This window comes from Podarcis raffonei, chromosome 2, assembly GCF_027172205.1.
Source record: "Podarcis raffonei isolate rPodRaf1 chromosome 2, rPodRaf1.pri, whole genome shotgun sequence".
NCBI lineage: Eukaryota > Metazoa > Chordata > Lepidosauria > Squamata > Lacertidae > Podarcis > Podarcis raffonei.
The window spans coordinates 121154152-121167284 of record NC_070603.1 but is presented as its reverse complement, the minus strand read 5'-3'; the positions used below and the strand labels follow the sequence as shown (position 1 = coordinate 121167284).

At 44.9% G+C, this 13133-nt stretch overlaps 1 protein-coding gene and 1 long non-coding RNA gene across 2 annotated transcripts in view; one reads left to right on the top strand and one right to left on the bottom strand.

Moving 5' to 3' along the window:
* The window catches only part of LOC128409444 (H-2 class I histocompatibility antigen, Q9 alpha chain-like), a 37682-nt gene extending 29101 nt beyond the window's left edge, over positions 1 to 8581 (top strand). The window contains exons 5-8 of the mRNA XM_053379953.1: positions 5876 to 5962; positions 7224 to 7250; positions 7889 to 7921; positions 8458 to 8581. Coding sequence (XP_053235928.1) covers positions 5876 to 5962; positions 7224 to 7250; positions 7889 to 7921; positions 8458 to 8480 — 170 coding nt within the window. The 3' untranslated portion in view covers positions 8481 to 8581. The remainder of the gene's footprint in view (positions 1 to 5875; positions 5963 to 7223; positions 7251 to 7888; positions 7922 to 8457) is intronic.
* Positions 8582 to 10733: 2152 nt separating this feature from the next.
* On the bottom strand, positions 10734 to 11972 carry LOC128409514 (uncharacterized). The gene is made up of 2 exons (XR_008329237.1): positions 11884 to 11972; positions 10734 to 10857 (listed from the first exon to the last, which is right to left on the bottom strand). It is a non-coding gene; the product is annotated as an uncharacterized LOC128409514 (long non-coding RNA).
* Between the last annotated feature and the right edge of the window lie 1161 nt (positions 11973 to 13133).

Here is a 13133-nt window from a genome sequence, read left to right as displayed (position 1 = left end):
TGTATCTTTCCAAAGTGCCAAACTTATAACAAATAGGGTCTTTAGTTTTTATCCAAGGCAAAGCGCCTACTTTGTAGCAAATCGGATGACAGTTCTCAGTCCCGGTGACTCACTTTCCTAGCAGTCCTCCCCAAGGGTTTAAAATGGCAGAACTTTCCCCTTCTAAGCTTCTTTCATGCAGGTAAAACAGATCACAAATCTTCCCCCCCTGCCCCTGCCCGCTAAGGGGGGGATTTGAGTCCAATGTCTGAGTCCGTCAATTTTAAAGCTGCTTTCTGTCAAATTGCAGCTTCCTGTTTCGTTGCTTTACTTACATGCAGTCCGAGGAAGGCAGACTTCCTTATTTTTTGCCTTCTCCGTTTTCAGCCAATTTCTAATTGTTTCCTTTTAAATTTGTTGTTCAGTCTTACTCACGGTAGTCCAATTTAAATTCCAAATGTCAGGAAGGAATCGGCGCTCTCCGTCAATGGCGACGCGGCTTCACTCCACGGGCTGGGTAGCGGCTCTCAGCACCGCGCTCCCCGATGCCACTCCGGAGCCTTTAAAAAGACTCCTTTGCAGTAAGGGGGGGCGCTTAAGGTGCCCACCGAGCCTCCTTGCTCTCAGGCTTCCGCGCCTGAGATTTTAGGGGTCCCCGCTTCGCCGTAGCGGTCAGACCCGAACTCGTGAAGTAGCCTCCCTGAGTGGAGCTCAGCAGGAGGCGGCCATTAGCGCTGGCGCCGACCGGAAGTCCCCCTATTTCTCTCAGAATCTCTTGCGACTTTGGTTTCGCTCTCAATTTCTTCTCACCTTCTTTTATTTTCTGCAAAATTTTATCTTTTTTCTCATTTTGAGTTCTCTTCTTTATTGCATTCTGTTGTATCAGAAACCCTCTCATAACCGCTTTGCTTGCGTCCCAGATTACTCTTTTTTCAACACTAGTATTCATATTTATCTCAAAATAATCTCTCAAAGCTTTTTGGGCCTTCTTGGTCACTTCTTCGTCTCTAAACAAGGTGTCATTCATCCTTCATCTGAAGGAGCCGATTGGTGTTAGTTTCATCTCCATTTTCACAGCATTATGGTCGGAGCAGGTTTTAGGACAAATTTCCACTTTTCTAGATTTTGGAGCCAGTCCTCTAGTTATCCAAATTTGGTTAATTCTCGTCCATGTCATTTTGGCTTCAGAGAAGAAAGTTCCCTCTCTACCCAAGGGGTTCTTTGTTCTCCAAATATCAACTAAGTCCAAGTTGTCAGTCATCTCAAAAAAGGTTTTTGGTAGTCTGCCGTCCTTGGTAACGACCTGTCTCTGTGCCTTGTCCATATTTGTAGATACCACTCCATTCATATCCCCCATCATGATCATATTGTAATCCAAATAGTCCAACAAGGTCTCATGCAACTTTTAAAAAAATTCTGATTTTCCCTCATTCGGTGCATAGACGCCTACTATCAAAAATTTCTCTCCTTGTAGTTGAATTTCAATTGCCACAAATCTTCCTTGATCATCTTTAAATATAAATTTCGGTGATAGGCTCTCCTTTGCATAAATTACTACTCCTCTTTTTTTTACTTTGTCTGATGTGATAAACTCTTGACCCAATCTTTTATTAATCAATACTTTCCTGTGGAGCCTTATCACATGTGTTTCCTGTAGGCAAATCAAGTCCAATTATTCCTTTTTTAATAGATGAAAAACACTTTTCCTTTTTTGAGGCGAGTTCAAACCATTGGTATTCCAGCTCAATAGTTGCAGGGCCATGATGTAATTATTCTGCTTTTCCTCCAACTGCACCAAGTGCTTGCTCTTGTTCTGTCGGCGGTATTACTGTTACTTTCTCTGGACAGTCCAATCCAAAAGATAGTCTTGATATGTCTAGTATTCCTCTTTTTGGTGATCCTCTATCCGATGCTCTTTGCTCTAGGCCTCTGTCAAATGGTTCTCTGTCCAGTGCTCTTGGCTCTTCTCCAGATTCTTTCTGTAAGTCTTCTCCGTAATCTTTCAGAAATTTTTCTTTGTCTTCCACTGATCTTATTTTTATCTTTCTTCCTTTAAAACTAAAAGATAGGCCTTGGGGAAATTCCCACCTAAAGATAAGTCTGTTCCTTCTCAGCAAGGCAACCAAATCTCCGTAATTTGACCTAAGGTCCAAAAGATGTTTTGGAATATCTTTAAATATTTCGACTCTTGACTGATGTATTTCTAAAGTCTTCTGGAAATGCAGACCCAGAATTTTGTCTCTCTCCTCTTTTGATCGGAGGGTAATCAAACAGTCTCTCACCCTGTTCTTCTTCCCTCCTCTTCCAAGTCTAAAAGCACTCACGATCTTAAATCCTTCTTTTCCCGAATCCAATTCCCAGAAGTCTGCAAATTCCTGCATAAGAAAGTCTGTCAGGTTATCCTTCTCTAACTCAGGCACAGCTCTAATCCTCAAGTTAGTTTGTTTCTCCTTAAGTTCAATCATAGAAAAAGTTGACCTATAATCCTCAAGTTGCCTCTGTATACCTGGAATCTTCTCCTCTACGGCAGCTGCTTTTTCCTTAGCTTCTTCAGCTGTCTGTCGGGTCAGAGTAGATTCCTGTAGCAGTTTCTCAATAGTTTCTGTGTTGGTATTTACCTTTTGTCCCAGATTGTTAATACTTATAGTATTTTGGTCAATTTTAGTTGTTGCTTCAACCACCTGTTTGCTTAGTTTTTCCAATGATTCATTTATCTTGCCTAATGCAACTGCTGGAGCTTCTTCAGATGACATACCTTTTGACTTAGATTGTGTGGATGCAGCCGCAGATGAGGCAGAAGGACCAGATGTTGATGGTCTTCGCTGCCAAGATTTCCCAGACCTCGTTGTTTTGTCTAAAAGAGAGTCTGCTTTTTCTTTTCCATCTGCCATAACACTTCAATTGAACACTCAAGGTCAATCCCACGGCCACAACTTATTTTGAAGTGGAAAATTCCCCTGGCCCAATTGTTAACAGTTTCAGAAACTTCCTCTAGGGGGACACAGTATCAGTCTCTTGTTGTTATATTCCAAAGTAGCACTTTAAAATCCCCACTTCAAGCAGAGAAACAAAGATAAAAGTCAGTTTCAATTTCAGTTACTTTCCAGTTACTTCCTTTTCTTTCTAAGATCAGGAGGCAACAGCCAAAAACAATGTATCTCCCTTGCAGAGCTAGCTGTCAAAAGTTGCTCTGTTCACCAACAGTGCGCTTCCCAATACAGCAGTCTTATTGTCTATTGGCAGCCCGTTCCCAGGTTTTGAGCAGTAGATCTTTTTTCCTTCCCTCTCTCTTGCAGGTATACAAAGTTCAAATCTCTCCCCCCTCTTCTCCTGCATCCAAGGGGGGGATCACTTATTTAGGTGTTGGGGTTTTAATCCTTTCAAATCAATTCCCCACGGCTTTGGCTTACAAGTTCTTTGCTTTAATCTATTTACAAAAGCGGAAGGCGGACTTCCTGTTTATGCCTTCCCGCTTCGGTGCCAGATTTAAATCCTTTTTTCCTTGCCTTTTCCAATTAATCCTACTCACGGGTAGTTGCTTTTGGAGTCGAATTGTTTCAGGAAGAAGTCAGCGCTCTCCAGTAACAGCTATGTGGCTTCGCTCCGTGGAAGTAGCAGTTTACTCTCAGCACCGCGCCACTCGCCCCGCTCCGCTCCGGAGCCCGTAGTCGGGTTTCCTTGCGAGTTGGGGGGGCGCAAAGGGTGCCCGCCGAGTCCCACGTTCACAGGCTTCACCCTGCCTGTGATTTCACCTCTTCGCCGTAGCGGTTTGACCCGATTTCCACGGAGCGGGTCCCTCCAGCTCAGAGGGAATCCGCCATTACCGATGGCGCTAAACCCGGAAGTCTCAGCAGCAGCACAACTCAGATGGGGAACCCCAGTTGGATCCTGTCTATGTCTCTGAAGCAGCGGTTCTCAACCTGTGGGTCCCCAGATGTTGTTGGACTACAACTCCCATTATCCCTGAGCTCTGGCCTTGCTAGCAAGGGGTGATGGGAGTTGTAGTTCAACAACATCTGGGGACCCACAGGTTGAGAAAGGCTGCTCTGGAGGCAAGCGACTGAATTGGAATCTGTAGATTTCGACAGATGCAGCCTTTTCTGGCAAGTGTCTCAATTTGGATGTTGTAGGTAAAAACTGACTGTCACCTTTTTGCCTTTAAACCCAAGCAGTTGTGATGTCACAGCATGTGGGCAGATGTGTTATTTCTTCAAAATCATACGACCTCCTCCACATGGCTGACTTATTCACACTCCCTGCGACTGAAAAAGGGGCAGCGAATTTAAAAGAGAGAGCCCCAGACAGACAGTACTTCAACTCGTTCCCAGCTAGAAAAACTGATACTCATCTCCACTTAGCCCAAACGCCCGCACACCGCTGGGAAGAGCAAGCAGGAATTTTAATAATCACGCTCGTCTCACACACACAGCACCAGGAAAGCTGTGCCTGCAAGAACCAAAGCAGAATGTCTAGCAGCAAAACTCCCTTTTCCCCAGCAGGAGCACATGAACGCACATCCCCACTAACATCCCAGACTCTCCTTCTCACAGGCAGGCAAGCAAGAATTATGGAAGCGGCCCTTGAGCCAAAGACTCACACAGGCAGGGTAGAGGGGACCAGGGCTCACTCACTAGCGCTACGGACGTCAGAGATTCCACCCAAACAAAAAAACCTGTCCATGTCGTCATGGGCATAGTCTGCCAATTGGTGCCAAAGAAGGATAGAACTTTCTTTATGTATGCAACAACAGCAGCAAGAATACTTATTGCAAAGTATTGGAAGACACAAGAGCTACCCACTCTGGAAGAGTGGCAGATGAAGGTGATGGGCTATATGGAATTGGCGGAAATGACTGGCAGAATCCAAGACTTGGGAGAAGAGTTGGTGGAGGAAGACTGGAAGAAATTTAAAGACTATCTTCAGAAATATTGTAAAATTAATGAATGTTAAAATGACGTTTGGATTGGAAATAAGTGGCATTAGCAACAAAGGTTAATAAGAATATGCAAAAATGAATTGATAAATGGATGAAAATATAGAGTTATAATATGTTAAGATATAGAGTTAAGATAAATGAAAGAGGGTAAGGATTTGCTGATTTGATTATTTAAATGGGAATACAAAAAGGGGAGGTTTGAGGGAGTCAAGGAAATAAGTTAAATGAATTTAAAGTTACAAAAACTGATTTGTTTTTAATTTTTTTGTATCTATTTGTCTTTTGAATTCTGTATTTTTATCTTTCTTTTTTCTGTTTTTTATGTATCCTTTTGTATTTTTTTTATTATACGACTTTTTTTTTAATTTTTGTAAACTTATGTTTTTGTAAAACTTCAATAAATATCTTATAAAAAAAAACAAAAAAACCTGGACATTTTGCCTCATTCTAAGAATCTGTCTGGACAGACGTTTTAAGTCTGAAAAAGAGGACGTGTCCAGGAAAAACCGGACATATGGCAACCCTACACAAGATGCTTCTTCCTAAGGGTTTGTGTCTTCCCTGAAGGCCTGTAATGCTGGGCTCTGGGGGGTCTCAGAGGGGAGGGAATCCCTTCCTCTCAGGGTCAGGACAGAGAAGGCTGAAGCGCCTGAGCAGGAGGAGATCTGCTTTTAAGTCTGGAGTCTGTGATGAAACAGTTGTGCCTGGCAACTTTCTTCCTTAAATGAATTGATTATTTTGAAAACCTCTAATGCTGAACTCTGGTGGAAAAATAAACTCCCTTGTGTCGGGGCCACTACAGAGAAGACCTTGGCCTATAAGGAGAGAGAGGGGGCCTGCTTTGCACATGTAAAATCCTCCCAGGCTCATAGCTCAGCACCTCCACTCAAATCTCCTGCTTGAGGCCTTGGGGAGCTGCTGCCGCCAGTCTGAATAAAAATGTCTCTTGCCTCCTTTTAGTCAACCTGGGGCTCATTGTGGAAGCCATTTTGGGTGTCATGGCTGCCATCCTGCTGGTCTCTGGGATCATCTTCTTCTTCATCCGCAGTAAGTAAACCCTGGATGCGTTTTCTGCCTCTCCTGTGTCCTTCTGTCTCGGCCTCTGACTGGGAATGTGCTGGTGGAGCCTTCCTGGCAACTGCTACTGGCATCCCTATAGAGACCCTTCCCCATGAAACACCCTTTGAACATGAACCAAAAGTAATGTTGGTCATTCCTTTGCGCTCACTCCGTGCTCAGGAAATTCACTTCCCACCTGATGTTTTAATCAATCCTAAACCTTCAATCATGTACACACTTACCAGGGAGCCTTCCTTACAAATCTTTAGGTGCCAGGCAAAAACATTTCTCTCTAACCAGGCCTTTGGCCTTTTAAATGTGTTTCTGGGAGCAGAGTTACTGGTTTGTTTTTGCTTTATTATGTATTTTGTGCTCTCATTTTGTATTTTTATGTTGCAAACTGCCCTGCCATCTTAATTAAATGAATAAATAAATATTGATCTGGGAGGATGCTGTATTGAACTGAATAGGACATTCCTCTGAGCAGACTTGCCTAGAATTGCACTGTTAAAGTTCATTATCTCTTCCGCACCACCTCTCTGGGCAAATTTGAGGATTAAGGGTCTGCTAGGAATGACGCGGGTGGCGCCGTGGGTTAAACCACAGAGCCTAGGACGTGCCGATCAGAAGGTTGGCGGTTTGAATCCCTGTGACGGGGTGAGCTCCCGTTGCTTGGTCCCTGCTCCTGCCAACCTAGCAGTTCGAAAGCACGTCAAAGTGCAAGTTGATAAATAGGTACCGCTCCGGCGGGAAGGGAAACGGCGTTTCCGTGCGCTGCTCTGGTTCGCCAGAAGCGGCTTAGTCATGCTGGCCACATGACCCGGAAGCTGTACGCCGGCTCCCTCGGCCAATAAAGCGAGATGAGCGCCGCAACCCCAGAGTCGGTCACGACTGGACCTAATGGTCAGGGGTACCTTTATCTTTACCTTTAGGAGTGAAATAATAATCTGAAAAGGAATAAGTGAAGGGATTGGATAATGTTTCCTTCCACTCTCTTAGAATTTGTCCGCTGCCTGGTTCCCATGTTGATTTTTTTTTATTTAGTTTCCTCAATTTTTTCTACTTCTTTGTAACATGAGTTCCTTGAAATGCTCACCTTCTGGGCTCACCTTCCTTGGAGGTGTTTGGAAGAGACAAGAGGAGCCTCTGCTGGGAAGGTTTCAGCATTGGAGAGCCAAATGGTCAAAATCGGTTTGGGTGGCCTCTGGAGGTCCCTTCCAGCTCTGACCTTCTGCTTTTGTCTTCACAGGGAAATCAGCCTACGAAGAAACCCCAAGTGAGTGACTCCTCCCCTCTCTCTGACATATTTCCCCCCAATATGGAGCAGGAACACGTTACAAACAGACTAAACTAAACCTGGTGGTGGCCTAGTCCTTAAGCCCAAGACCCTGATGGAAAGCTTAAGCCTGTCTGCTCAGCCTGTCTGTGGACAGCAAGGGGTCTCTCAGGGCCAGGAAAAGGCTGCAGAGAGACTGTCGGCTGAGGGAGGGGCTCCAAGAAGGAGCAGGAGGAAGAGTCGAGGGTGCGGGAGAGAGGGATCTCTGGGGGTTTAATTTACTGGAACCTGAAGCTAAAGATTTGGTTGGCTCAAGTCTGTGGATGTCAGGAACCCTCCCCTCCTGATTTGGGACCACTGCTCCCCCCCCCGCCTTTCTGCCCCTTTCCTTCCCAAGTCACACCCGCCCCCCCCCACTGCCTCCATGCCAGGCTGTGCCCATCTCTCTTTGCCCTCCAGCGTCTGCTTCTCCCTCTAATGCCGTCCTTGAGCCCCCTTGCCTCTGGGCTGCCTCTCCCTGAACATCCCCATATTGAGACTGATTTGGGACGGGGATGGAAGGAGGGAGGAGAAGGGCGGGGGGGGGGTTGGATCTCCCTCCCCGGGATCCTGACTCCTGTGTTTCCTCCCTTTTGCAGCAAGTGACCAGGAGTCCGACAGCTCCGCCAGGGGTAAGTGGGGGTGCAGGTGGGGGCACAGGGGGGCTTTTGCAGAAGACTCTGTGGGGAACATCCCCAAATGGGGAAAAGCTGTCCCCCCCCTTGGGGTTTCCAAGAGTGAAATAATCTGCAGTGTCCATTGAGCTGAACAAAGCTCTTGTGACTCATTCTGTCTGTTCATCTGAGCCCCATGGAGGATCCCCTCCACCTGACAAATGGGTTCTACGCAGGATCTGAATGAGAGATCTTGGAAGGGGTTCTGGAAGGGATTTTTCCTTCCAGTGGACTGCTTTCTGTCCTTCTGGTATTCCCCCATAGTGTGCAGCTTGGCTCACTTGCTGGAGCTGCCCTCTGCAGGCATTTGCTCTGCAGGCCCATTTTGGTGGTGCTCCTGGCATATCTCATGTCTGATTTGACATGATGAGGGATGGTGGCTTTCCTTCTGAGGCTGGACTACATGTCCTTTGGGTTCCCACTAGCTCTGTAATGATGATGCCGCCGCACCATTATGTTGGCTTTTGAAACACTCCTGTTTGTTATTTCTGCAGTTTCATACCAGCCTGGTGTGTGAGATGAGACCAGAAGGAGCCTGCCCAAGTTTGGCTGTGAATTGCAGAGGCTCAGAGCTCCTGCTGTCGTTTAATGCTGTTCCTTAATCCTGGCTCTCACCCATTCATTCTGACTCCAGCTGTAATTTGAATTTGAGGGTAATCATGCTTTTCTGATAGATTATGGCCAATTTTGCTTTGCAGAAATGTGCTTGTATTAATCAGAAATCCTCCAGATATATGCAACTAAAAGCTTTTAAAATTAATGAGGAGACTAATGTCTCACAACAAATGAAACTGATCTGTACATAACACAACTTGAAATAAGAGACATTGCGGATATTTTTGTAAACTAAGAAATCTTTAATAGAAATACATTTTAAGAATTATAATATAAAAAAGGGATGAGGAGATTGACAACCACTTGCAGTGATTTTGATGGTATCTCTTGGTTCTTTGTTGCTGTGGTTCCCTCCACAAGCCCTTCCCCAATCTTATGTCACTCACTTTCCATCCAAATGGAAGGAAAGGCAACATCTTTAAGTGTATAATCCGTGAAATAGGCTAAATTGTTACGGCTGACCTGCTTCTTGGGCTACCCAGCCTTTGGCTACACGGATGTAATGTCATGGAATGTATAAAGGCAGTCTAACTGCTCTGGCTGAGTGTTTTCAACCACCTTCTGCATGAGGAAGTGAAAAAACTGACAGAGAGGGATGGTGGGCAGGGAGGAGGGATACTTAGATGCTCAGGAGTTGAAGCTGAAAGAGAGAAGGAACAGAGTGGCTGAAGACAAGAGAGGCTGTCAGAATTGGATCCGATTCTAATCTGGAACCTTGCAAGTTTGCTTCAGAAGATGAAGGCATTGGCCATTGATCCCGTAGAAGCCAAGGAGGGCATCATCTCTAGTTACAACATCTGGATAGGGACGGGTATTGTCTGTGTTGACCAAGAGCTGTGCTCCGGTTACCCTGCAGATGAGAGGGACGTCCACCACCAGCCCTCTTCGGTCACCTTCTACATCCACAGAACCTCACTGTCATGTCTGACTAGATCCAGATTGGTCCAGAAGTGACCTCTGAGGCCTCTTCTCAAACATCCTCAGGCTGGGCAGAGAATGAGGAGCTCCAGCGGGCGTTCAGACCCTCCTTGTGGCAATGGTAGCTGCTGAGGCAGTTTCCTCCAGACCCTCTTTCTGTCCCGATACCTTGCAAGGTTCCAGTTCTCCTGCCTGGTTCATGGAGCTCCACGTCCAGGACAACCAGCTGCTGAGCTCTGGACCTCCACCCTGGAGCTCCCATGATGCCCTGGGGCAGTGAGTTGAGAAACAGGCTGGAGGGGGAGGAAGAAACAGCTGAAGGGGGAAATGGAGAAGCAGGGAACAGAGAGGAGGTAGAGAGGCTGAGGGGATGGGGTGTAGCGACTCTCCTACAGGAGATGAGAGGGACTGATCCTGCTGACAGCCAAAGAGGAAGCCAGCAAGAAGACCTCCAGGGCCCCCAGGACTCTTCTCGCCTAACCCAATGGATTTGCTGCACCTTGTTTTAAAGACAATGGATGTAATTATATTTTTTACTTTTGTAACATATGTTTGACTTAAAAAAATAAGGGTGCACACCCTTTGTCTTTAGTGGTTTTTTTCTTCTTATCACAGGAGTTCCAGAGATTTTGAAGTTTCTGAGAATATTCACAGACTCTGGCAGGGAGATGCCGATAATTGTTCTTCCAGTGAAAAGTGACTGAAGAACTAGTATCCAAAGTGAGATGGGATCATAATCTGTGGTTTTGCAGGGGTGGGATTAAGTTATATGAGGCCAAGAGGGTGTGAAGCCTGCAGTGCCTGGGTGAGGAACCACCTGGATGCTGCCTTTGGTTCCAGGCCAAAGAAAGGATGGTTGGGAATATAATAAAAGAAATTTGTAGATATCTGATCTGGGGCAGAGTGTGGTTGGGGGCGACCAGCCAGGGTTGTCCGAAAGTCCACAAACCCAGGAGGAAGTTCTCCCACTGAGAAGATGCCCAAAATAGAAATCTTCCCTCACCAATTCTTCCCTGGTGGGGAGTGGGATGCCATTTTGGGGTCCGCCTCAGGTGTCAAAATGTATTGGGCTGGCCTTGGCGTGTGAATTATGCTACGTACAATGGGACTTCACAGAAAACACAACTTAAGGCGACATTGGAGCACTGCACAATCATTTGCACATGTACATGCGCAGATAATAGTACGTCTAGGCAACACATGGAGAACTGCACTGATGGTTGCAAAACACTTCTAATTATTATTCTTGTACCATTATAATTTTATTGTATAATCTTAGAAGGTTGTAGACTGAGACGTATGTTAACATTTGAGCAGCTCCTCTATCGGTGTGGGCGTGGGTGCCCACCTTGAAAGCGCCTCTGTGAAGAGGGGATCAATTAAAAATAAATAAATTGCATTTTCAAAAACAGGAACAGAGCATATTTAACCCCTCTCTCCTTCCCTCGTCCTATTTACAACTTCATACCAAATACAGCATGTATACATAGACCATATGACTTTCCTTCCACACTTTTCCTGCTTCCTTTGCTTTTCTACGACTCTGCGTAATCCACATCTTTTTAATCATCCAATTTGTTACCTATTAAATACTCTCATCTATTTCAACTGCTGGATTTATACGAGACCTGCTAAGCTATGTCTTTCTCTATACTAGTTCTTGAAATATTCAAGAAACAACATCCATTCCTCCTTATATTCCTTATATCTGTTTTCTCTTATCCTGTTCATCAGACCAGCCAGTTCAGTACATTCAAACATTTTACACTGCCATTCTTCCTGAGTGGGTTCTATCCTTGTTCTCCACCTTTGTGCCAAGAAGGTTCTAACTGCAGCAGTGGCGCATAGTAATAAACTCTCTTGTTTTTGGGGGACCTCTGTTGTTACTATCTCCAAAAGGAAACTCTCAGGTGTTTTGGGGAAAGTCTTTTTAGGTATCTTTTTAAATTCATTTTCTATCGTTTCCCAATATCCCTTAATTATTTTACACGACCAACACATGTGAATAAAAGATCCCTCAATTTCATTACACTTCCAACATATTCCTTTTTCTTCTTTAGACATTTTCGCTAACCTGGTGGGTGTTAAATACCATCTGTGGGCCATTTTCATCATATTTTTTTTATCGCATAACTTGCCATAAAATTCATATTTATTTTCCACAACTTTCACCATAATTCGTGATTGATATTGTGACCCACATCCTGTGCCCACTTAATCCTGCTAAATTTCACAAATTCCTCTTTCGTTTCCCACTCCAACAGCAGTTTGTACATATTTGATAATACTTTTGTAATTGTATCTAATAGGTCTTTGGTAAACTGAGACTTTTGTTCTGCAAAGCCATTTTTCCTATCTATCTTAAACAATTCATTAATGTGATGTACCTGTAGCTAATTGGTAACCAGATTTCTTGATTCCTCGAGATTTCTCAGTTTTGGTTCCTGTCCCGTAAGAGATTAAATTTCACTGTATGTTAACCACTGCTAATCCATATTGATTCTTTTCCTGGTTGTAGCTTCCACTGGGGAGATCCACAGTGGTGTTTTTCTTTCTAATAAGTTGTTATAATTTTCCCATACTCTAAATAGGTTTTTTCTTGATTACATGATTTGTAAAAGTTTTATATATTTCCGCGTTTCCATACCATAGGTATGAATACACCCACTTGCACCGATTCCAAAGATGTGACATATGTGGGAACCTTGACCATTTTTTTGCAACCCGTGACTTGCTTCAACTGGTCCCTTGAAGGATTTCCTAGAAATCACCTGATTTCCACTTCAGCCGGGGAAGAAAGCAGCCGGCAGGGGGCAGCAGAGGATCACAAAAAGGGGAAAACGAGAAAATACAACTAGGGAATGTGGAGAAATGGGTGAGGGTGTTTGTGGCAGAGAGAGAGCGTGAGGGCAGGAAACAAACACACACACAAACACCAGTGTTAATGGAGGATGAGTACTTTCTCAGCAAAATCTGCCTCTGTTCTTCAATTCCTGTGAGAAATGTCAGTCAAGCAGCCTGAGATGCAGTCACTTGAGATTCCTTTGCTAGCTTGCCATGCAAACAAAATTTAGATTATTGGAATTCACCAAAGACTCTTTACTGCACCCTCAGCTGTTTTTCTTATAAGTAAAAATGAAAACAAACATTTAAAATAAAAAGGCCTTGTTCTGGGAACTGCCCTGGGACTTTCCAACCTGACTCACAGGTTGCTCAGGGAGGCAGAAAGGGGGCAAAGTCCCCTGGGAAGCAATCCAGCTTGGAACGGAGAAACACACCAAGGACACTTTTATGCCATCATTTATTTGTTAGACTCCATATTCTGTTTCCACACGATACCAAGAAGGGGACAAAAATAATGTCAGGAGAGATGTCCCTGCAGGGCCTGGTCTTGAGAGGTGGAGAAGCCTACAAGGATCCAGTGTGGGGCTGTGGTTTGACTGGGATATGGGAGCCTGGGAGTCCTGGGTTCAAATCCCCATGCAGCCATGAAGCTCCCTCAGGGACCTTGGGCCTCTCAGGGCCGTTATGAGGAGAACATGAATGCCACCTGGATAGAAATACTCATTTTTTGAAGGCAGAGTCAGCTAGAGAGGAAGATGCCTTTTGCCTGCCAGAAAGCGGACCCAGGAGTCCT